Consider the following 25,023-nt stretch of genomic DNA (forward strand, 5'->3'; position numbering starts at 1 on the left):
TATATGCCATTTAGCAGAAGCTTGAATCCAAATGTTAACGTGCGGGTGTTCCCCGGAATGGAGCCTACTATCCTGGTGTTGCAAGCGCCATGCTCTGCTACTGTAGGAGACAGATGTAGGAGAGGAAAGAGGGAGAGAGCGGGAGAAGAGAGAGATGTGCAGCACACAGCAAACACTCAATTATGTGGACACCCTCAGGGGCAACACATAGGATTGTGAGGCCTAGCTGCCTCACGACACACACTCTCACACACCAATGCGCGCACACACACACACACACACACACACACACACACACGTACTGTACATGCACACACACTCACATAGACGTAGACAGACACACACCCACACACAGGGACAGAACACACTCATAAACCCCTAATCCTATCTGCTTGTGTACAGCCAAACCTGGGGCAATAAACAAACAGCAGATGCCTTTCATTCTGGTTAAGAAACAGAACAGAGAGAGAACAGTGAGACTCAGGTTTTGCAGAACTGGAACAACATGGCAGAAAGAGAGCCACACACACACACACACAGGCTACAGTGTGAAAATGAGAATCATCTCTTCAGGCGGTTTTGGGTAGAGGTCACAGCGCACGCACACTCAGGACTTCCTTGAGTGCACACAGAAGAGCACGGCACAGAGAGTTCTGATTGCTTGAGATAGGTGTTTTGTCTCTGAATAATAAAACACAGAGACCACAAACAGAGATGTGGTGTGGCTGCAGTGTGTTAATGTCCTGTGTTAGGGGTTGAGACTGAACACCAAGCACAAAGACACAGCTCCAGGGTTAGAGAGTGGAGGGCGTGACAGTTTTGTGTATCCCTGCCTGGCTATGAAAACACAGCACTTCATTCTAACCAAATGGAAACAAGTAGCTGGCCCTCTCTGTTAAAGAGAGGGCCAAAATCTCATCCAAGATGGTGGCCAAAATCTCAGGAGGCCAATTGTGAGACTCAGACGACAGTACGTTTCTTAGAGAACCAGGGTGTGTTGGAGTTGTGAGGAATGGGAGCACAGTGTCTTCATTTCCCAGTGTAACCTTTAAGCTGAAGTGTTTTGTGCTTATTCGTGTAACCTTTTCAGTCTCCCCTCAGCAGTGTTCATCCCATTTATGACAGAGAGTCAGTTCCGCTGTTAGTGACTATTATTTGTTAGAATTTATTTGACAATTTCAACACATAGATATAACATAGATAACACATAGATATAACATTAGAGAAGTATTATGTATTTCAAACACACCCAACCCTTTTGAAGGATCCTAAGCAACCATGTATTGCACTCTTATTGTTACAGATATTTTGCTACATACATTTATTTCACATACATGTTCTACACAGTATTACATGACAAAAATACATTTCAATATACACTGAGTGTACAAAACATTAAAGGACAACTGCTCTTTCCATGACATAGACTGACCAGGTGAATCCAGGTGAAAGCTATGATCCCTTATTGATGTCATTTGTTAAATCCACTTCAATCAGTGTAGATGAAAGGGAGGAAACAGGCTAAAACATTTTTTGAGCCTTAAGACAATTGAGACATGGATTGTATATGTGTGCCATTCAGAGGGTGAATGGGCAAGACTAAAAAAGTAAGTGCCATTGAACGGGGTATGGTAGTAGGTGCCAGGCACACCGGTTTGTGTCAAGAACTGCAAAACTGCTGGGTTTTTCACACTTGACAGTTTCCTCTGTGTATAAAGAATGGTCCTCCACCCAAAGGACATCCAACCAACTTGACAACTGTGGGAAGCATTGGAGCCAACATGGGCCAGCATCCCTGTGGAATGCTTTCGACACCTTGTGGAGTCCATGCCCCAACAAATTGAGGCAGTTCTGAGGGCTTTCAGGGTGCTGTGATATCTAACATGAATTATGAACCTTTCTAATCTGATACTAGACACAGATTGTCCAGTTGAAGTCGTAAAATTACATACACTTAGGTTGGAGTCATTAAAACTAGTTTTTCAACCACTCCACAAATTTCATGTTAACAAACTATAGTTTTGGCAAGTCGGTTAGGACATCTACTTTGTGCGTGACACAAGTAATTTTTCCAACAATTGTTTACAGACGGATTATTTCACTTATAACTCAATGTATCACAATTCCAGTGGGTCAGAAGTTTACATACACTAAGTTGACTGTGCCTTTAAACAGCTTGGAAAATTCCAGATAATGATGTCATGGCTTTAGAAGTTTCTGATAGGCTAATTGAGATAATTTGAGTCAATTGGAGGTGTACCTGTGGATGTAGTTCAAAGCCTACCTTCAAACTCAGTGCCTCTTTACTTGACATCATGGGAAAATCTGCCAAGACCTCAGAAAAAAATAGTGGACCTCTCCAAGTCTGGTTCATCTTTTGGAGCAATTTCCAAATGCCTGAAGGTACCGTATATCTGTAAAAACAATAGCACGCAAGTATAAACACCATGGGACCACGCAGCCGTCATACCGCTCAGGAAGAAGACGCGTTCTGTGTCCTAGAGATGAATGTACTTTGGTGCGAAAAGTGCAACGGTTTGCAACTGCACATGGGGACAAAGATCGTACTTTTGGAGAAATGTCCTCTGGTCTGATGAAACAAAAATAGAACTGTTTGGCCATAATGACCATTGTTATGTTTGGAGGAAAAAGGGTGACACTTGCAAGCCAAAGAACGCCATCCCAAAAGTGAAGCACGGGGGTGGCAGCATCATGTTGCGGCGGTGCTTTGCCGCAGGAGGGACTGGTGCACTTCACAAAATACATGTCATCATGAGGATGGAAAATTATGTGGCTATATTGTAGCAAAATCTCAGTCAGGAAGTTAAAGCTTGGTGAAAAAATGACCCCAAGCATATTCCCAAAGTTGTGGCAAAATGGCTTAAGGACAACAAAGTCAAGGTATTGGAGTGGCCATCACAAAGCCCTGACCTCAATCTCATAGGAAATTTGTGGGCAGAACTGAAAAGGCATGTGTGAGCAAGGAGGCCTACAAACCTGATTCAGTTACACCAGCTCTGCCAGGAGGAATGGGCCAAAATTCACCCAACTTATTGTGGGAAGCTTGTGGAAGGCTACCCGAAACGTTTGACCCAAGTTAAACAATTTAAAGGCAATGCTACCAAATACTAATTGAGTGTATGTAAACTTCTGACCCACTGGGAATGTGATGAAAGAAATAGAAGCTGAAATAAACTATTCTCTCTACTTTTATTCTGACATTTCACATTCTTAAAATAAAGTGGTAATCCTAACTGACCTAAGACAGGGAATGTTTATTAGGATTAAATGTCAGGAATTGTGAAAAACTGAGTTTAAATGTATTTGGCTCAGGTGTTTGTAAACTTCCGACTTCAACTGTATATATATATATATATATATATATATATATATATATATATATATATATAAAAGAGTATTATTATATTGCTAATTGATTGACCATGGCTTCCAACTCGCCCAACAGTGCTATTTGTTAGTTTTAAGTGAACGTTGTGATTTTTCCTGAACCTGTGACCAGAAACAATTTACATAGGGGCAATACCATAACAAATGTTCTATTGATTCTATCTCTTTGCAGCAAAATCTGCAGGGCTGAGATGGTTGTATGCCCCATATACAGTGCCTTGCGAAAGTATTCGGTCCCCTTGAACTTTGCGACCTTTTGCCACATTTCAGGCTTCAAACATAAAGATATAAAACTGTATTTTTTTGTGAAGAATCAACAATAAGTGGGACACAATCATGAAGTGGAACGACATTTATTGGATATTTCAAACTTTTTGAACATATCAAAAACTGAAAAATTGGGCGTGCAAAATTATTCAGCCCCTTTACTTTCAGTGCAGCAAACTCTCTCCAGAAGTTCAGTGAGGATCTCTGAATGATCCAATGTTGACCTAAATGACTAATGATGATAAATACAATCCACCTGTGTGTAATCAAGTCTCCGTATAAATGCACCTGCACTGTGATAGTCTCAGAGGTCCGTTAAAAGCGCAGAGAGCATCATGAAGAACAAGGAACACACCAGGCAGGTCCGAGATACTGTTGTGAAGAAGTTTAAAGCCGGATTTGGATACAAAAAGATTTCCCAAGCTTTAAACATCCCAAAGAGCACTGTGCAAGCGATAATATTGAAATGGAAGGAGTATCAGGACACTGCAAATCTACCAAGACCTGGCCGTCCCTCTAAACTTTCAGCTCATACAAGGAGAAGACTGATCAGAGATGCAGCCAAGAGGCCCATGATCACTCTGGATGAACTGCAGAGATCTACAGCTGAGGTGGGAGACTCTGTCCATAGGACAACAATCAGTCGTATATTGCACAAATCTGGCCTTTATGGAAGAGTGGCAAGAAGAAAGCCATTTCTTAAAGATATCCATAAAAAGTGTCGTTTAAAGTTTTCCACAAGCCACCTGGGAGACACACCAAACATGTGGAAGAAGGTGCTCTGGTCAGATGAAACCAAAATTGAACTTTTTGGCAACAATGCAAAACGTTATGTTTGGCGTAAAAGCAACACAGCTCATCACCCTGAACACACCATCCCCACTGTCAAACATGGTGGTGGCAGGATCATGGTTTGGGCCTGCTTTTCTTCAGCAGGGACAGGGAAGATGGTTCAAATTGATGGGAAGATGGATGGAGCCAAATACAGGACCATTCTGGAAGAAAACCTGATGGAGTCTGCAAAAGACCTGAGACTGGGACGGAGATTTGTCTTCCAACAAGACAATGATCCAAAACATAAAGCAAAATCTACAATGGAATGGTTCAAAAATAAACATATCCAGGTGTTAGAATGGCCAAGTCAAAGTCCAGACCTGAATCCAATCGAGAATCTGTGGAAAGAACTGAAAACTGCTGTTCACAAATGCTCTCCATCCAACCTCACTGAGCTCGAGCTGTTTTGCAAGGAGGAATGGGAAAAGATTTCAGTCTCTCGATGTGCAAAACTGATAGAGACATACCCCAAGCGACTTACAGCTGTAATCGCAGCAAAAGGTGGCGATACAAAGTATTAACTTAAGGGGGCTGAATAATTTTGCACGCCCAATTTTTCAGTTTTTGATTTGTTAAAAAAGTTTGAAATATCCAATAAATGTCGTTCCACTTCATGATTGTGTCCCACTTGTTGTTGATTCTTCACAAAAAAATACAGTTTTATATCTTTATGTTTGAAGCCTGAAATGTGGCAAAAGGTCGCAAAGTTCAAGGGGGCCGAATACTTTCGCAAGGCACTGTATATATATATATATTTATATATAAATAACATTCTGTTGGTGACCAGAATTATTGTATAATAATTTATAATAATAATTATAATATAATGTAATAATAATAATTATTATTATAATAATTGAAATAGAAAACTTGATGTTTTGAATGGAGCATTGTTTTGTGTGTCAGTTCAAAAACCATGTGCCATGGAATCGGAACTATCTGTATGGTCAACGGTCAACATTTTGGTACTCAAAATGAACGTGGTATATTTTTCTATTCATTACAATTTTTTTCACCAATTTTGGTCTTTAATATAGGGCAGACAAGCAATGTCCCTACTTTTACCCTTTTCACTTGTCTCCTCCATTTCTGCAGTAATGCTGCAATCAGTTGGTCATAACTTTGGACAGAGCAAACATCCCCATAGATTTTTGATAGCTGCATGTGTTACATAACTTCACCATTCCTATTCATACTATCATTAGCAAATACTTTTTTTAAATGTAATTATCCATTAAGAATGGTTTTTCATAAAAGTATATTTGAGTTTAACCATAATATTTGTTGCAATATTTGATTTGTCTTTTCAGGAGGATGACACTTAAATTTTAACCAGCTTTGTATTGCTTGTTTCAGAAAAGGCAATACTTTGAACAAGGTTTCATTTTCAGGTTGTAATCTGGATAAAGGTAAAAAGGCCATTTTTGAACAGCAGTTGAGCCATTCTTACTAATCTGCTGGAGGACCAGTTTGGGTTTAAGTATAACTTTTGTATGACTGAAGCTTTTAGTGAGAGATTTAATGCTTTAATATTTAATCATTTTAGCCCCCCAAACTCATATTAATTATATAAATAAGCATGTTTCATTTTGTCTGGCTTACCGTTCCAAATAAAGTTACATCTTTTTTGCTCATATAATTTGAAAACAAGTCGTCTGGAGTAGGCAGCAACAGAAGTAGATAAGTAAACTGTAATATGACTAAAGAGTTCATTAGTGTGATTTCTCCCTAAATAGACAGGTATTTAACTCGCCATGGTTGCAAGATCGGTCAATTTTTGAGAAGTTTCTATTGAAATTTGTTGTAGTGAGTTTATTTCTTTAAGGATATGAATACCAAGTATGTCTACTTCAACATCAGAACATTTTATTGGTCAACTACAGGGTAATGTAAAAGTTATGTAGTTTAATGTTCCAATACATAATATTATTAGGTTTTAGTCCAGAGAGGCCAGAGAAATTATCCAGATTGTCAATGATACCATACAGGGATCCAGATTGTCAATGATACCATACAGGGATCCAGATTGTCAATGATACCATACAGGGATCCAGATTGCAGACTTAAGAGAAAGGTAGAGTCATCGGTTTCTAGCCACTGATATTATTGTTGGATCTTATTTTAATAGCTAACATTTCGCGATAGCCAAAACGAATAGATATGTAGAGAATGGACAACCTTGCTTAACTCCTCTTGATAGTTCACTACTTTCTGATAAGTAACCGTTATTTACTATTTTACATCTGGAGTTGCTATACATAACTTTAACCCATTGTATAAGAGATTCACAAAAATGTAAATGGTCCAGGCATTTATATATACACATTCTAGTCGTATTTTATCAAAGGCCTTTTTGAAATCTGCTATGAAGACCAGGCATGCATTCTTTAATGTTTCATAGTGTTCTATTGTTTCATGTAATTGTTGTATTTTATCACCAATGTATCATCAATGCAAAAACACTGTCTGATCATGATTAATAATGTCCGGTAAAACCTTTCTAATTCTATGTGCAATGCATCACAACATTGAAGTATAAGGGGCCTCCAGTTTGTTAAGTGGACTGGATCTTTTATACTTACTACCTGGGTCCTGTTTCAGTAATAGTGAAATCAGACCTTGCTAAGTATTTGATAGTCTACCATTTTTTTAAGATTCTAAAAGAATTTGGTAAATTTTTGTAATATATGACACTTGATCGTTCTTAAATAAGTTTCTCCAGTTCTTTTTGTTTTTCCTCTAACTTATTTTGTGCCTCTGCGGTACAGTTTTCATTGCCATCCACCTGTAATGTTAGTTCCTAAACTCCATTTTTAAAATAATATTTATTTTGTCATTTTTTATTAATTTTTCACACCAAATACAAATATACACATACGAACAAAAATGTACAGATGTCCACAAACAACAACTTTATTTTCTCTGCCCAGACCCCCATGCTCACACCTCCATCCCTAGTGCCTGCATTATTGTTTGCCACATGGCCTTCAATTGTACCAATTTGTTTTTCTTGGTCGCTCATGCTATTTCAATATCTAAATATTTAGTTATAGTTGTTTGATTTTTTCATTGTGTTGATGATGGCAGATTAATTGATTTCCACATTTTTAATATGCGTTCTTTCAAAAGGGTGATGAGAAAATAATTGCCCAGCCCATTGGGTATCTCATTACACACTCATATGCCTTGTCTTGAAATATGCAGGCAGACTGACTAAAAGTAGGTTTACATTTGAATACCTCTGACATCCAACTTTCTAGCTCCTCCCACAAATTCCAGACATAGCATTCCCAGATAGCATGGGTTATTGAGTCATTATTAGTTTTACACTTACGATAGGATTCTGCCTCCCGAGTGGCGCAGCGGTCTAATCCACTGCATCGCAGTGCTAGAGGCATCACTACAGACCCGGGTTAAATCCCAGGCTGTGTCGCAGTCAGCGTTGACCGAGAGACCCATGAGGCGGCACACAATTGACCCAGTGTTGTCCGGGTTAGGGGAAGGTTTGGCAGGCCGGAATGTCCTTGTCTCCTCGCACTCTAGTGACTGCTTGTGGCGGGCTGGGCGCCTGCACGCTGACTTTGGTCAGCAGTTGTACGGTGTTTCCTCTGACACATTGGTGCGGCTGACTTACGGGTTAAGCGACCAGTGTGTCAAGAAGCAGTGCGGCACGGCAGGGACGTGTCTCGACTTTCGCCTCTCCCGAGTCCATTTGGGAGTTGCAGAGATGAGATAAGACTGAACTACCAATTGGAAATCACGAAAAAGGGGTAAAAAGTAAAAACTAATTTTAATAAAAAATAAAGACATGATTCTGCCGTTGTGCTGTAGAATTTGTGCATTTTGTCTCTATAATACATTTTATACAATAATTTATACTGGATTAATCATACATTTTTGTTAACTGTAATCTCGCTAGTTATGTTCCAACATTCGCAATATACTGTATTTTCAAATAACTGATTGTTTATATTTTTTTATAAAAGATTGTCAGTTGCATAGGCTCTCTGCAAAGTTCTGTATAGGATACCCTCATGATTGCTCAGATGTCCAAAAGATTTCAAATTTTTTGTAAAACTTTTAAGTTGGATGTATTTGAAAATATCCCCTTTTTTCTCCGCAATTTTGTGGTATCCAATTGTTTAGTAGCTACTATCTTGTCTCATCGCTACAACTCCCGTACGGGCTCGGGACAGACGAAGGTCGAAAGTCATGCGTCCTCCGAAACACAACCCAACCAAGCCGAACTGCTTCTTAACACAGCGCGCATCCAACCCGGAAGCCAGCCGCACCAATGTGTCGGAGGAAACACCGTGCATCTGGCAACCTTGGTTAGCATGCACTGCGCCCGACCCGCCACAGGAGTCGCTGGTGCACGATGAGACAAGGATATCCCTACCGGCCAAACCCTCACTAACCCGGACGACGCTAGGCCAATTGTACGTCGCCCCACAGACCTCCCGGTCGCGGCCGGTTGCGACAGAGCCTAGGCGTGAACCCAGAGTCTCTGGTGGCACAGCTAGCGCTGCACAGCTGTACAGCGCCCTTAACCACTGCGCCACCCAGGAGGCCCCAAAATTGCTTTTTAAAGCTTTCATGGAAATAAAGGTATTTCCTACTAACAGGTAATTTATGGTTTTAGTTTTCCAGGGGGCCAATTTATCGATGAATTCTGAAAAGCTATCCAAGGATTATTCCATAAGGTTGTGTTAGTTCCTCTATTTCCTTTGTTAATCTAATCTCTTTTGACCAGAGTAGTGAATTGCATGACCTCAGAAGGCACATTTGAAAGTGTCCCATACAATAAGGGGATCTGCAGTAAGTGTGTTATGTAGGAAAAAGTCAGTTATAAATTTTGTCTTGGTTTATTATTTTTATATCAAGGCCTGTGTTTCTCTCTGTCTTTCTCTCTCTCTCTCTAAAACACACACCAACTTCCTTGGAGATAGAGGACTGCTCATTTGGTCCTTCCTGACTCTGTCTCCTCCTCCCCCCTCTGTTTCAATCAAACCCCTGCCTCTATAGGGCCCTTCTCTCTGGGGCCCCCGATGAGTGTGTCTGTTCCTGCTGTGGCCCCCAAAGCAGTAGAGAGCGTGTCAGGGAGGAACCTCCGAGGCCTCTGCTGACTGATCCCATGCTTATTTGGGTTTTGTTGCCGTGGCAGCGTCTCATTATGTAAATGATCTCTCCCTCCTGAGAGAGTGAGAGACAGAGAGAGAGAGAGTGAGGGAGAGAGATGGAGAGAGGCAGGAGATGTAGCTGTGATGTTCACCAATCCAGACTGTGTTAAATCGGCTTCAGGGACCAGCGAAGGATTGCTGCTATATTTAGAAATCATCCTCACAATGTATTTTTTTTGCCTCCCCAAAACAGAAAGCCATCTCCCCAGTTAAGACTCTGCAATGCGCATTGGGTTCACACCAAACACACTAACACACACATTACATGTTTTCGATTGAGCAGTTGATAATAATTTAAGAGATGAATTCATCCTTAATCTCTTTCCCATTCTATCCTTTCTGTGTCCATTCCCATCCGTAATGTGCTTCACTCTGAATGCAATTCTTGTCTTCTCTCATCTCATCTGGGGAGCAAAATTAAACGTTTGTCTCTGAAGAATAGGCCCTAACAGAAATCTATATTATGTTTCTAGCTCCAGGGAAGTCAATACTTAGCAGAGGGATCCTTTAAACATCTAATATTTCTATTGAATCACCCACTCAAGGTGTCCTATCATAATCTGATCCTATTAAATGACTGATCTTCTGATGTCACCTGCTCCCCTTCTTATTTCCACTCCCGTCATTGGACATGGCAGTTCTAATTAGTGGCTTAACCAAATCCCCCTTGATTACTCTGTAGTGGTCTGTGACAGTGATCTGCTGCTGCCTGTCACACACCTGTGCCAGCCAGTACACACACAGTGCAGTTTAGAGCAGATGGAGGGCCAGTCAGCCGATGCAGAGCCTCCACCTACTCCCAAACCGGAGTTCTGCTACCCTGGCCTACCCCGCGCTGGCAAAAAGCGGTTAAAACACACACTCACTTATCCCACCGACTGCTGTCGATGCTGTATGTTTTCTCCTCCAATCAGAGAGCAGCTTGCCTTCTGAAGGTCTGCCCACTCTCTCTACCAGCCAGCCTATAGCAGCCCACAGAGGAACCAAACAGCTCTGACACACTCAACCATGGATCTCTTGTGGGGGGGTGTGCATGTCTGAATCCTGATGAAACTGCCATTTTGAGTTGAGTGACCCGCAGATCAATGTCATCAATAGCATTAACCAAGCAGGCTGGGCATTTTTTATTTATCCATTATTTTACCATTTAAGTTGACTGAGAACACATACTCATTGGCAGCAACGACTTGGGGAATAGTTCCAGGGGAGAGGAGGGGGATGAATGAGCCAATTGTAAACTGGGGATTATTAGGTGACCGTGATGGTTTGAGGGCCAGATTGGAAATTTAGCCAGGACACCAGGGTTAACACCCCATCTCTTACAATAAGTGCCATGGGATCTTTAATGACCTCAGAGAGTCAGGACACCCGTTTAACATCCCATCTGAAAGACGGCATCCTACACAGGGCAGTGTCATAGGACATTGGAACATTTAGACCAGAGGAAAGAGTGCCTCCTACTGGCCCTACCCACACCACTTCCAGCAGCATCTGGTCTCCCATCCAGGGACTGACCAGGACCAACCCTGCTTAGCTTCAGAAGCAAGCCAGCAGTGGTATGCAGGGTGGTATGCTGCTGGCATTAACAAAGCAGGCTGGGCAGGGGGTAGTCACGCCTTGACTTAACAACATCGTTAGGTTCTAATTTTTCAGAGTAAATAACTCACGGACACTGGAGAAGCTAATTCTTCCCAAAGGGTCGACACAGCTGTAATTCAGACAAAAACATGTTTTCACCACTACAAGTACAGTGCCTTGCGAAAGTATTCAGCCCCCTTGAACTTTGCGACCTTTTGCCACATTTCAGGCTTCAAACATAAAGATATAAAACTGTATTTTTTTGTGAAGAATCAACAACAAGTGGGACACAATCATGAAGTGGAACGACATTTATTGGATATTTCAAACTTTTTTAACAAATCAAAAACTGAAAAATTGGGCGTGCAAAATTATTCAGCCCCTTCACTTTCAGTGCAGCAAACTCTCTCCAGAAGTTCAGTGAGGATCTCTGAATGATCCAATGTTGACCTAAATGACTAATGATGATAAATACAATCCACCTGTGTGTAATCAAGTCTCCGTATAAAAGCGCAGAGAGCATCATGAAGAACAAGGAACACACCAGGCAGGTCCGAGATACTGTTGTGAAGAAGTTTAAAGCCGGATTTGGATACAAAAAGATTTCCCAAGCTTTAAACATCCCAAGGAGCACTGTGCAAGCGATAATATTGAAATGGAAGGAGTATCAGACCACTGCAAATCTACCAAGACCTGGCCGTCCCTCTAAACTTTCAGCTCATACAAGGAGAAGACTGATCAGAGATGCAGCCAAGAGGCCCATGATCACTCTGGATGAACTGCAGAGATCTACAGCTGAGGTGGGAGACTCTGTCCATAGGACAACAATCAGTCATATATTGCACAAATCTGGCCTTTATGGAAGAGTGGCAAGAAGAAAGCCATTTCTTAAAGATATGCAGAGCTGAAGTCAAAGTCCAGAGCTCATGCAGAGCTCAAACCGCTTACTCCACTTGTATGTCCCCACCACATGCAGAGGACCAACTCATGCTATAGTATGCTGCCTTTGCTCTCAACGCTCCACTCTCACTCAACCCTCAGCCAGCCGACGATCCTACACATTCAGCACTACAGAGGAGCCTAATTCGCCTTGTCTTGAAAATATGTTTTAAGGCATGCCAAGTGCGAATGGTATAAATTTAGGTTGTGTTGTCTTCGTCCCGGGAACTTGGCGTAGTCTGTGGGCTGCTGAAAGCTGACGCGAGGAGGCCCAGACCTGGTTTCAATGTGCTGGTTAAATGAGCTGCTGGACAAGGGAAGCGGGAAGAAAATAATCTCGTTATAACATCCCCAGCCCAGGCGGCGGGTTAGTGGTAAGGAGATGGCAGCCTGTCACTCGGGTTAGCGCACACCAGGCTACTCAGAGCCAAAGAGTCTTTGGCCAGCTCAGGCTTTATAGCCACGGCTATGCTAATGCTTATGTAAACACTAACGCTAACTACGCTAATGCTAATCTCAGCCACATCAAAGCCAGAGGCGACCACACTCAACTACAGTACAGCACTCTGGCCCACACTACGCTGCTTTGCTCTCCCCTCAAGCCCTGTTTTATTATTCTCCAGCCTACAGCCCACTGTTCTGTTTATTACCACTGGCCCCAGCCTTATTGCCTCCCATTCTTACCTCGCCTTAATCCAACTTTAATTAGTGTGTGTCCGGACTTTCTATTAATCCCCCGGCTTCCTGGTTTAAAATGGAGCATCCATCCACCGGGGCCGGAAAAGCCTTTTACACGACATGACTTCTAGACCTTGATATCACGTGGACAGGAGTCAGGACACCAGCACTGAGGATGTTGTTCCGAGACTGAAGAAGTCACTGAAATGAGACTGAAATGGTGGCTGAAATGAGAAACTGAAATGGTCCTTTTTTGAATATCTGAAATTATGCAGTGCAGTGTAGTTGTGATTGAGCTCCAACAGGCTAGGCTAGCACCCAGTTCTCTTCCACTGCCTGAGGCTGCTTAGTGACCTTTGACCTTCTGATAATTGCTTCTGTGGCCTCACTTTACCCCTCAACTGACAACAAATCACTGCCTCACCAGAGGTGTCCCCTGCCAGTCCCTAGTTGGACATAAAGACATAGAATAGTGAAGCAGCTGCAATTAAAAATTGGAACATTCACACTATGGTCGTGTTTCCTTGCTCAGATGAGTCAATGCAACACCCAATGGGTGAATTCCTGCCAGTTCATGTTGGGTTCATAGACAAAAAAAGTTGTCCCTAAAAATTATGGCCTACACGGATGTGCAGGAACCCCCTGCGTTGGCGAAATGGCTGCAAACTGCGGAGCGTTATAGTAGCTCTCCCACACCTGGCTCACGCAGCAACGCTGCTCAATTAGCAAACAAATTAAACAAAACTTTTAATCATTTTGAGACTAGAGAAAATAGGATGACTGCTATGTTAAACAACTGCAGTCACAGTTGCCTTGCTTGTCAACAGCCTTCTGGCTATTGTAGTCTTTTGACTGCATAAAAACAGGAATCGAAAGTTGAGGCAGGCATGCGAGGGAGGGGCAACTTATATTGAAGACGGCTTGTACTGTATATTGATCAGGAACTAAAGCCTGGTAGAGGGAAAGATTCTTAAAATATCTAGCTAAGAAGACCTTAGCCTTTCAGATACAATTATCACTCATTCAGCTGATACTGTATATCTCAAATTCTTGTTAGTGTAGGATAGGACAACTCTGTATCTACTACATACTGTACATTGACAGTAATTACATTTCTTTGTCTTGTCCATCTAAAGCTTTGCTCCACTTGTAATTCAGCTGTGCCTCTCATTCTGTCCCCTTGGTCCTTCTTCCCTGTCCTCTGTCGATAACGGCGACACATCAGCAGCCAGCCACCTGCTCCCTGTGGACCATGTGTGTCACTATCTCTGTCACGTTGTCACTGGGTCTGCTATTAACACTCAAACTAATGGTTGTGGCTCCCTGTGATCCAAATCATTTAAAAGGGTTAAACTGATGGCTGTGGCTTCCTGTTTTCCATCTCATTTAAAAGGGTTAAACTGATGGCTGTGGCTCTCTGTGATCCAAATCATTTAAAGAGCTTAAACTGATGGCTGTGGCCCCCTGTGCTCTGTCTCATTTAAAGGGCTTAAACTGATGGCTGTGGCTCCCTGTGCTCCGTCTCATTTAAAGGGCTTAAACTGATGGCTGTGGCTCTCTGTGATCCAAATCATTTAAAGAGCTTAAACTGATGGCTGTGGTGGCCCCCTGTGCTCTGTCTCATTTAAAGGGCTTAAACTGATGGCTGTGGCTCCCTGTGCTCCGTCTCATTTAAAGGGCTTAAACTGATGGCTGTGGCTCTCTGTGATCCAAATAATTTAAAGAGCTTAAACTGATGGCTGTGGCTCCCTGTGCTCTGTCTAATTTAAAAGGGCTTAAACTGATGGCTGTGTCTCCCTGTGCTCCATCTCATTGAAAGGGGTTAAACTAATGGCTGTGGCTTCCTGTGCTCTGTCTCATTTAAAGTGGTTAAAGTGATGGCTGTGTCTCCCTTTGTTACGAATAATTTAAAGGATGTAAACTAATGGCTGTGGCTTCCTGTGCTCTGTCTTATTTAAAGTGGTTAAACTGATGGCTGTGGCTTCCTCTGCTCTGTCTCATTTAAAGGAGTTCAACTCATGGCTGTGGCTCCCTGTACTCCATCTCATTTAAAAGGGGTTAAACTGATGGCTGTGGCCCCCTGTGCTCTGTCTAATTTAAAAGGGGTTAAACTGATGGCTGTGGCTCCCTGTGCTCTGTCTAATTTAAAGGTCTTAAACTGATGGCTGTGGCTCCCTGTGCTCAGTCTTATTTAAAGGGGGTTAAACTGATGGCTCTGGCTCCCTGTGCTCTGCCTCATTTAAAGGGGTTAAACTAATGGCTGTGGCTTCCTGTGCTCTGTCTCATTTAAAGTGGTTAAAGTGATGGCTGTGGCTCCCTGTGCTCTGTCTCATTTAAAGGGGTTAAACTGATGGCTGTGGCTCCCTGTGCTCTGTCTCATTTAAAGGGGTTAAACTAATGGCTGTGGCTTCCTGTGCTCTGTCTAATTTAAAAGGGGTTAAACTGATGGCTGTGGCTCCTTGTGCTCTGTCTAATTTAAAAGGGTTAAACTGATGGCTGTGGCTCCTTGTGCTCTGTCTAATTTAAAAGGGGTTAAACTGATGGCTGTGGCTCCTTGTGCTCTGTCTAATTTAAAAGGGGTTAAACTGATGGCTGTGGCTCCCTGTGCTCTGTCTCATTTAAAGGGGTTAAACTAATGGCTGTGGCTTCCTGTGCTCTGTCTAATTTAAAAGGGGTTAAACTGATGGCTGTGGCTCCTTGTGCTCTGTCTAATTTAAAAGGGTTAAACTGATGGCTGTGGCTCCTTGTGCTCTGTCTAATTTAAAAGGGGTTAAACTGATGGCTGTGGCTCCTTGTGCTCTGTCTAATTTAAAAGGGGTTAAACTGATGGCTGTGGCTTCCTGTGCTCTGTCTCATTTAAAAGGGGTTAAACTGATGGCTGTGGCTCCTTGTGCTCTGTCTAATTTAAAAGGGGTTAAACTGATGGCTGTGGCTCCTTGTGCTCTGTCTAATTTAAAAGGGGTTAAACTGATGGCTGTGGCTTCCTGTGCTCTGTCTCATTTAAAAGGGGTTAAATTGATGGCTGTGGCTCCCTGTGCTCTGTCTCATTTAAAGGGCTTAAAGTAATGGCTGTGGCTCGGTGTTGCTTAAAGGGTTACAGCTAAATGAGTCAGCTCTGACACACATCTACTCTAACTGTCAGACAGCTGAGCTCCTAACTCCATCCTCATGGTGTCTCTGATTGGCTGATCCCCCTCTGTTCCTATCTTATTGCCTTCTATACCAACATTAAGATTATGAGGATTGTCATACACCTGGCAGAGGTATTCCTCAGGTAATATTTCACTCTATGTGATGTACTATGGTTCATCTCTGTCTGGTGGAAAGCAGAGAAAGCATACAAGGATCTCTTTCGTCAAGATAGCTCCTGTGGGACAATAATAAATAAAGCTAGCCATGAGTGGCCAATTTCTTGCTGACGTGGTCAGTGTGCTAGATTTAGTCCTAATAGGCCAGTCAGGAAAACAAACAGCTTTTTCTAAATGGGGGACATGGCCATGTCTTGCCTGTCCACATCACAGTCCCACTATGGAGTAGCCTTTGTGAAATAGGGGGTTTCATGTGAATGGGCAGTAACCTATGTAGCCTACTGTGCATGTATCTTATATGTCAGTACGGCCGCTATGAAAACACAATACAAATTTGACACCACCCAAAATGCATAAACACACGTAGGGGCATGTACTCGGAAATATTATAATATCCTGGCTGTGTATAAAAGAGGTCATTGTCATCAGCACAGTTTGACACACATAACCACAATTATGGAGGATTATCTTTAGATAGAAAAAAAATACATCCGAGTGGGGTAGTGCATTTCTGGATCTAAAACAATCCAAACTCTGCTGTAATCCAAACATTCTGAATCGATACATAATCCCACACCTACATGAAAGAGGTCCTGTGATCCTTTCAGCCATTACTTTGATAAGAGAACCGGGGTTTAGAAATAATAAATAAATATTTAAGATCAGTCATGACACGAATAACCGACTTCCAGCCAAAGCCATCTTTACGGATAATCACATAAGTACCCTTTCAAGCCTGACTTGCTACAATCTCCCTACAGTTCATCACAACATCTAATTTGAGTCAAATCCACACCTACATACTCTCAAACCCTGCCCATTGGCACTGTGTGAGCATTTCAATATCTGGGAATGAATGAATGAATGATGAAGACGAGATGCGAGGCTGTGTTTTCACTCCTGGCCCTTTCTTGAACGAGGATTAAAGCATATCAATGAACACAGAGGCAGCCAAATGATGTGGCCGATATAGATGTGTACTAAGGGAGCAACGGTAGACCGTGATGCCAGGGGTCAGGGTGAATAGAGAAGAGAAATAAGGAGAATGAGAGGGATTGAGGAAGAGCTTTATACAAACCCATTCACCTCATAAAACACACAGCTTTCAGGATTGGCACGGACCAGACTGGCTGACGCATCATAGCAGCCAGGTATTTAGGGGATTTTAACGGCAGGTCACTGACCCCGGCCACACAATGATGAAATGACAGAGGAGCTAGATCTACTCTACCTAGTACCTTTTTGGTGTCATTGTTTTGGGGATGAAACACACTGCGTGGTAAGGCCTTGCACCCATGGATGGTTACTGGAATGAACTGACTGAAAGCAACCAGGTCAGTCATGGCAACTTTACTGAATGAAGAAAAACTCCTGGAAAAGGTCATGTTGACACTTCACCGAAGGACCATGACACTTTATTAATCACGTGCCAACTCACACAACACCCAAGTCTATATGCCTTGTGGATACTGAAGCCTACATTTGGGTGCTGAATGGTGTTCCACTCCTAAGGGCTGAGGACAAAGCAGGACAGAGACAGACAGATAGACAGACAGAAAAGCACCACTTACAGTGCCTCGCCAGCTAGCGAGGCTGTCCGTCAGTGCCCACACTGCCCAGGCACGGCGGGCAGAGCGAGGAGCTGGAGAGACAGAACCCCTAACCTTCCCAAACATCTCAGGGCGGCGCGGCACGATGCAGAGTGGCAGGTCTCTGATGCGCGGCTGCGAGCCAGCCTCCTCGGGGCAGCGTAGCCGGATCTGCGTCAGCACCATGAAAATTGTCTGACAGGGCACACTGGCCCTGGCGCTGCCAACACGACATCTCCATCCACATCTCGTCTATACTCGACTTAGAAATCGACTTAGAAAATGTCCTGTTTGCAGTGTTTACACACAGCATAATTAAAACATGAACAAGTATAAAAATACTAACTACATGTACTGCTGAGTGCAAGTAAGTTTATGTTTCACTTTATTTCATTGGGTTATATACTCTATGTCAGACATACTGTGCATGGCCACATCACTGTGAAGCATGGACATGATGAGACGTTGTACCGAGATGCTGCCTGGTTCATTCAGCGGCGTACAGTCAAACTATACTCCACTTGCAATATCATTCAAAATCCAACACATCCCATAGAGACTTACAAACTTTCCACTTACATTTGAGGTTTTCCCCTTTGCGGTGAGTTTCCACTGCAGCTGTCCGTCAAATCACATAGAAAAGCACTTTTTCCCTCCTTAGCGATTGTGGGGTAAATAACTACTTTAGAAGTGAGTGGCATAAGATCAAGTCTAAATATTTTAGCTTGACGGAATGGTATAGCCTACTGTACGCAAGGATCACTTGTCACTTCTCAGTGACTAGTTAGTGAGTTAGCGCCATAACATCACCCAACAGCAGCATTAAGCTAACAGCATATCCCCAGCATGGCGATTTTGTGTAAAAGATAACAAACCTCTTTAGCACTATTCTAATCTCCTCCTTTGTCTTTGCTGAAACCGACCCCGTCCTATTTAAGTGGGCTTCCGAGAGAGCCAGCCAGCTTCTAGATCAAAAGATGGTAATGATACTGTAGGCAGCGTGTTGTTTAGCCAATGAGATTAGAGCAGGTGTCACAGCAGAGCAGGGGAGAGCTGGCTCCTTTGTGATTCAGGAAGCAGTGACTCCAAACTCTGGATATCTATTGATTGGCCAACGTGGCTGCCCTGGGCTGAATTAATATGGCAGCAAATATGCAAGACTTATACCTTCTGCTCGGCTTATGCCGTTAAAGAGGCACTGACAGAGACAACAAAAGAGGTCTGAGAGTCTATAAAAGAAACAGGCCACAAAGAAGCCTGGGAGAGAAAGAGAGTACTATGTTAAAGGAGATTTCTGTAGAAGAATATTCGAAAACCCACGACACATACAATAACAAGAGGCTTTATAGTCAAAGACTAGAAAAGAGAGACGAGAAATGTCAACATAATAACTATGTAAACAAGCATTGATCCCGTTGATTTCCCAGGCTCTGGGATGCTGGGGTTGAGGCCGGGATAGCAGGGACGCTTCCATACACCTCTCTGTCCGGACAACTCAGGCTCACCAGGGTGCGGGGAAGCTCACAAACTGATTTGCCTGCTTTGATATTGGAGGGAGGCTTTATCCCTGCCTAAAACATGGTTTTCTCTTGCTACCGTTCTGTAAATCACATGTAATAGTACAGGATGTACTCCTATCTTGTGAAGCATGACCTTTCACTGAGTGAGCCAACGCACAGAGAATAGATAGCGTTTCTTATTATCCCTCTATTCTGTTACTGTCCTGCTACTCACACACATACTCCCTTTTTAATGGGAACAGAGAGCATTGGGGCTCGATTTAATCCGCTGCACTAAGATCCGCGTTATAGCACAATTGAAATGTAAAAGGCAATGTTCCCAGCGTTCGCAGGACGACATTAACGGTAAACCCTGCATACGTGGGCTCATTCAGAAATGACCATTCCATTTCAATCGCGCTATAACGCGGATCTTCAGCGCTACGGATTGAATCGAATCCTTTAAGAAAATATCCACGATCAAAGAGTTTGGTGAGGTGTGCTAACATTTTGTCGAACTGTGCCGCAAGCGTAGGGCTTAAGTCTAGGCCTGGAACTTCATTCCATTATTTCCAGGGTTTAACTCCCTTCCTCAATCCCATATTGTTCTTAAAAAGAGCAGTGGAATTGATCTAAAGCTAAAACTCCAAAGACAGTGAATAAAAAGTGATGGTCATATGGACTATTATTGACATCTCTAATACATAGTGCTCTATGCACGGTGGACACTTTCCTCTGTAGGTGCTGGTTAGTGTCTGAGGCTAAAATAAAATGAAGTTGTTTAAAACTTTAGTTGATATAACCACTTCTGATGTACAGTGCCAGTCAAACATTGGGACACACCTACTCATTCAAGTGTTGTTCTTTATTTTTACTATTTTTTTTAAATGGTAGAATAATAGTGAAGACATCAAAAATTATGAAATAACACATATGGAATTATGTTGTACCCCCCAAAAAAAGTGTAAAACAAATCAAAATATATTTTAGATTTTAGATTCTTCAAACTTGCCACACATTGCCTTGATGACAGCTTTGCACACTCTTGGAATTCTCTCAACCAGCTTCGAGGAATGTTTTTCCAACAGTCTTGAAGAGGTTCCCACATATGCTGAGCATCTGTTGGCTGCTTTTCCTTCACTCTGCGATCCAACTCATCCCAAACCATTTCAATTGGGTTGAGGTTGGGTGATTGTGGAGGCCAGCTCATCTGATGCATCACTCCATCCCTCTCCTTCTTGGTCAAATAGCCCTTACACAGCCTGGAGGTGTGTTGGGTCATTGTCCTGTTGAAAAAAAAAATAGTACCACTAAGTGTTAAACAGACAGGATGGTGCTGCAGAATGCTGTGGTAGCCATGCTGTGAATGCTGTGGTATCGCTGCAGAATGCTGTGGTAGCCATGCTGGTTAAGTGTGCCTTGAATTCTAAATAATTCACTGACAGTATCAGCAGCAAAGCATTCCCACTCCATCACACCTCCTCCTCCATGCTTCACGGTGGGAACCACACATGCGGAGATCATCCATTCACTTACTCCGTGTCTCACAAAGACATGGTGGTCAGAACCAACGATCTCAAATTTGGACAGATTTCCACTGGTCTAATGTCCATTGCTCATGTTTCTTGGCCCAAGCAAGTCGGTTCTTCTTATTGCTGTCCTTAGGGCAGTGGTTCTTTGCCGCAACTCGACCATGAAGGCGTGATTGACAGTCTCCTCTGAACAGTCGATGTTGAGATGTGTCTGTTACTTAAACTCTGTGAAGCATTTATTTGGGCTGCAATCTGAGGTGCAGTTAACTCTAATGAACTTATCCTCTGCAGAAGAGGTAACTCTGGTTCTTACTTTCCTGTGTCGGTCTTCATGAAAGTCAGTTTCATCATAGTGCTTGATGGTTTTTGCAACTGCACTTGAAGAAACTTTCAAAGTTCTTGAAATCTTCCATACTGACTGACCTTCATGTCTTAAAGTAATGATGGCTGTCGTTTCTCTTTGCTTATTTGAGCTGTTCTTGCCATAATATGGACTTGGTCTTTTACCAAAGAGGGCTATCTTCTGTATACCACCCCTACCTTGTCACAACACAAGTGATTGGCTCAAACACATTAAGGAAAGAAATTCCACAAATTAACTTTTAACACGGCACACCTGTTAATTGAAACATTCCAGGTGACTACCTCACAAAGCTGGTTGAGATAATGCCAAGAGTGTGCAAAGCTGTCATCAAGGCAAAGGGTGGCTACTTTGAAGAATCTCAATTATAAAATAGATTTTGATTTGTTGAACACTTTTTTGGTTACTACATGATTCCATATGTGTTATTTCATTGTTTGTCTTCACTATTATTTTACAATGTAGAAAATAGTAGCAATAATGAAAACCCCTAGAATGAGTAGGTGTGTCCACATTTTTGACTGGTACTGTATAATGCTGTATTATGACAAGGATACTGTGTGTGTGTGTGTGGGGGGGGGGGGGGGGGGGGTTCAACCCAGACCTAGGGATCTGGAAAGTGCAATGTGAAACTTGAGGTGAGAACATCTCAATAAGTGAAAGCATGCACAAGTCAACTGCATTAGGCTTCAAGTCCAATTCACCAAGCAAGTGATAAAGCAATGGACTGAATAAAAATGGAAAACAATTATTGGAGGACAACGAAAAAGGACCACAGTCTTACTGTTGGCGCTCGAGAAATGTCACAGAATAACATGTTTGGAATATAGTCTATTAGACATGCATTAAACAGTATATGTGAGGTCAAACTGAGCCCTATTCATCTGTTTAGGGCGAATAGCGCAGTATTTACCAAATAAAGAAGGAAACATGACAAGCAGGGAAGCTGGTGGTTATAATTCAAATATAATATTGGTTTTAATTATGATCATCTTTCAATAAGCACATAATCAAAACAAACATTCCTTTCAATGGAATCATAGGCTATTAATAAATTCAACATATCCTACAGTACTAATATAAAGCAGATGAATCCTGAACAAACTATTTTGTAATTGAATATGACTCCACATTGGCTGCCTCTTTGTCAGTTTCCAGTAGCTGTTGGATACATTCTGTTTTGATGGGTTGCCTTGCCATTGATTGCTTCAATTGACAAAAATATGCAATCATCAAAACAAAGGGATGAAAGCCTCTGCATGCCAGCCCCCAAACTGTCATGGACAACCTCGGTGTAGAGCGCACACATCGACTAATCTCGCTGAGGTTTCTCTGGCAACCTTGCCTCCCTTTTGTCTCCATGGCAATGGCTCGCCAGTTTACATCCCGACACAAAGCGAGGCTTTTCTAGAGACGTGCAGAGGCTAATTTTTACGCAACGGGTCATTAGCGCACGAGCTACCAAAACAAATGGTGTGCCCACGTCATATTAGCGTAGAACTCCCCTGTGTGTGATTAGAATATGATGTTGAAAGCTGGGCAAATGCAAACCCACGTAAAAAAAGATGCAAGCAAGAACAGAGGGGATTTCAAACGGATGCCAGTGACATTGTTGTTCACTGCCTTCACATTAAAGCGACAGCACGACCATTATTCATGTAGGTTAACCAATGCTCATTAAAAAACACTACATGGTTTGATTTTCATTATGGTTCTTGGTTTTGTATTAATTAATGTAATATTATCAAATATTTATTGTTTAAATAATGAAACCAATAAATGAGATACACTACTTGCGTAATCATTGGGTTATAAGCAGGTTATAACATGTGCTAATTCTAGATGGCTACTGGTTGAGTCTGAAATGACACCAGCAAGCCACATATGCCACGCCATTCAGTAGCTGGCCTACTATTGTTTTCAGAAATCTCAAAGGGCGAGCAGAGGATGTGTGGGAGATGAATGAGCGCACGGTCGCTTTAAACCAGTGATTTAGGAGCAGCAATCTGTGCATTGCAAGGCTTGCCTCTTACCCTTGGAAGCATCCTTATCTTCTTTTGGCTTCGCCACTTTTCCGCTCATAGATCCCAGTTTGGATGTGTAATTCCCGATTTAGACAAGAATGGAAATCCGTTTAATCGCTTGCAGACAATTTCTTCAATGAAATCCTTTCCAAAGCTACCAGGTGCTGAGATAAGGGTTCTGTTAGACAATTAGAAAACAGTGCAATTAGTCTTTAAGGTTTTATTTTGATGAAGCAAGTTGTATCAAGAGAGGACTACAAACAAAGCAGACCTGTGGGGCTGTATGATTCCATGTATGACGCCAGCTGTCAATGGATATCCAGTTATTGATACATTCTACCCACATAGCCTACCTACACAATTGAGTTCACAAAGCGCATCTGAAAAATTTGTAAAGAAACGCCTTGGTATCCATGGATCATCACCACCATAAAAGCGTTTGAATCTAGTTTGTCTTACCTTATCTCCTCCACGTTTTCTGCTACATCAATGCACATTGATAAAGAAAAACGCTTCCAACATGAACCCCGCTATGTTGCATGCAAAAATCACGACCCTCTCGGTTGTGTCAAAGGAACTGAAAAAAAAAACTAAGAAAATAAGAGCAGGGCTTCCATGCGCGTGTCAGTCGACGTCAAAGAAAAACGGAAAGTGCATCACATTAAGATTACATCAAAGGAGCAAACGTCTCCACATGGGGTATCCGCAGATGCCATCCACTACAACGGACGCAACCGGGTTTTCTTGAAGCCTATGGTGACTATTCTATTCAACACGAGCTCTTCCAAGGCATTTCACACGCTGGAAAATATAGCACACAGATCAACAGGATCCACAAAGTGAGCGCTGTATTCCATCCCTAACACACATGCACAGTCGGTGATGCTACGTTTAGCTCTATACGTTTAATAAAATGCATGCATTTTGGGCATGAAAATCAATTGTTTATAATAAATCCGCTTCGATACACCGTTGCTCTAAACGCGCGCGTTGGGATGGGGAGCATGAGGAGCGCTGTGACCTCGGCGTCAAGTAGCCTACTGTAGAATCGAGAAGAGTGGCTGGGCAGCAGATTACGCAGCATTGACAAACACCATCTATTAAATTGTTTGATTGTTGTAGGCTAGTGTTTCCTTTAAAACTGTCTGAAGGAAACCAACAGCCAAAATAAGCGTGCTATTTTGTTTATACCTACATATGGACAAACCAATGTTCACGATGTAAATGCATTATATGATATTATGGTTAGCCGTTTGCTATTCGAATAATCTGTACACTTTGAAACAATTCAGTGACTAATAGAGTACATAACCTTTACGCACAAGTGCCAATTACCGAAACAGTCCCAAAAGACGCTCTTTATATCAAATATCGTTGACATACATAATGTTACAGACCAGCTAAATCAGACAACTTACAGTATTATATATATAGTCAAAAGTATTCCAAGTAGTCCAAGCAAGCATATAGCCCAGAAATCGCAGTCCACGGAAACTGGAGCAAGTCCCAAGCCACTAAAGGAAATAACTCACCTGGATGCACGAGATGGAGAGGCAAAAACGGTTGAATTGACAACGAATGTCAGCGCACTTGCCTACAAAATATGTCTTAAGTGGATACGTAAACATTCAGATGTTCCAGATGCTAACGGATCAATATGAACGGCTGCTTGTATATGCTTCAATATGTTATTCCTTTTCAAAAGGGGTGTTTTAAATACCTTTCTAAAGTTTTGCTGCGCTGACAGATGCGCAGTGGAATGCAAACCAATAGGCCTCGTGTACTAGTCGATATCTGGGGGAAATACTGCGAAGGAGAGATGGCAT

General features: G+C 42.3%; 1 protein-coding gene across 2 annotated transcripts in view; it reads right to left on the reverse strand.

Annotated features, from left to right (window-relative positions):
• Positions 1 to 24,295, reverse strand: part of LOC109864734 (fibroblast growth factor 13) — a 211,953-nt gene extending 187,658 nt beyond the window's left edge. The window contains exons 1-2 of one of the 2 annotated variants that reach the window (XM_020452642.2): positions 23,657 to 24,295; positions 23,207 to 23,375 (exon numbers count right to left, since the gene is read on the reverse strand). In XM_020452642.2, coding sequence (XP_020308231.1) covers positions 23,207 to 23,255 — 49 coding nt within the window. In that variant the 5' untranslated portion in view covers positions 23,256 to 23,375; positions 23,657 to 24,295. The remainder of the gene's footprint in view (positions 1 to 23,206; positions 23,376 to 23,656) is intronic. The other variant, XM_031797770.1, reaches the window with a different exon arrangement.
• Positions 24,296 to 25,023: the final 728 nt, after the last annotated feature.

The sequence above is a fragment of the Oncorhynchus kisutch genome, linkage group LG19, assembly GCF_002021735.2.
Source record: "Oncorhynchus kisutch isolate 150728-3 linkage group LG19, Okis_V2, whole genome shotgun sequence".
NCBI classification, from domain to species: domain Eukaryota; kingdom Metazoa; phylum Chordata; class Actinopteri; order Salmoniformes; family Salmonidae; genus Oncorhynchus; species Oncorhynchus kisutch.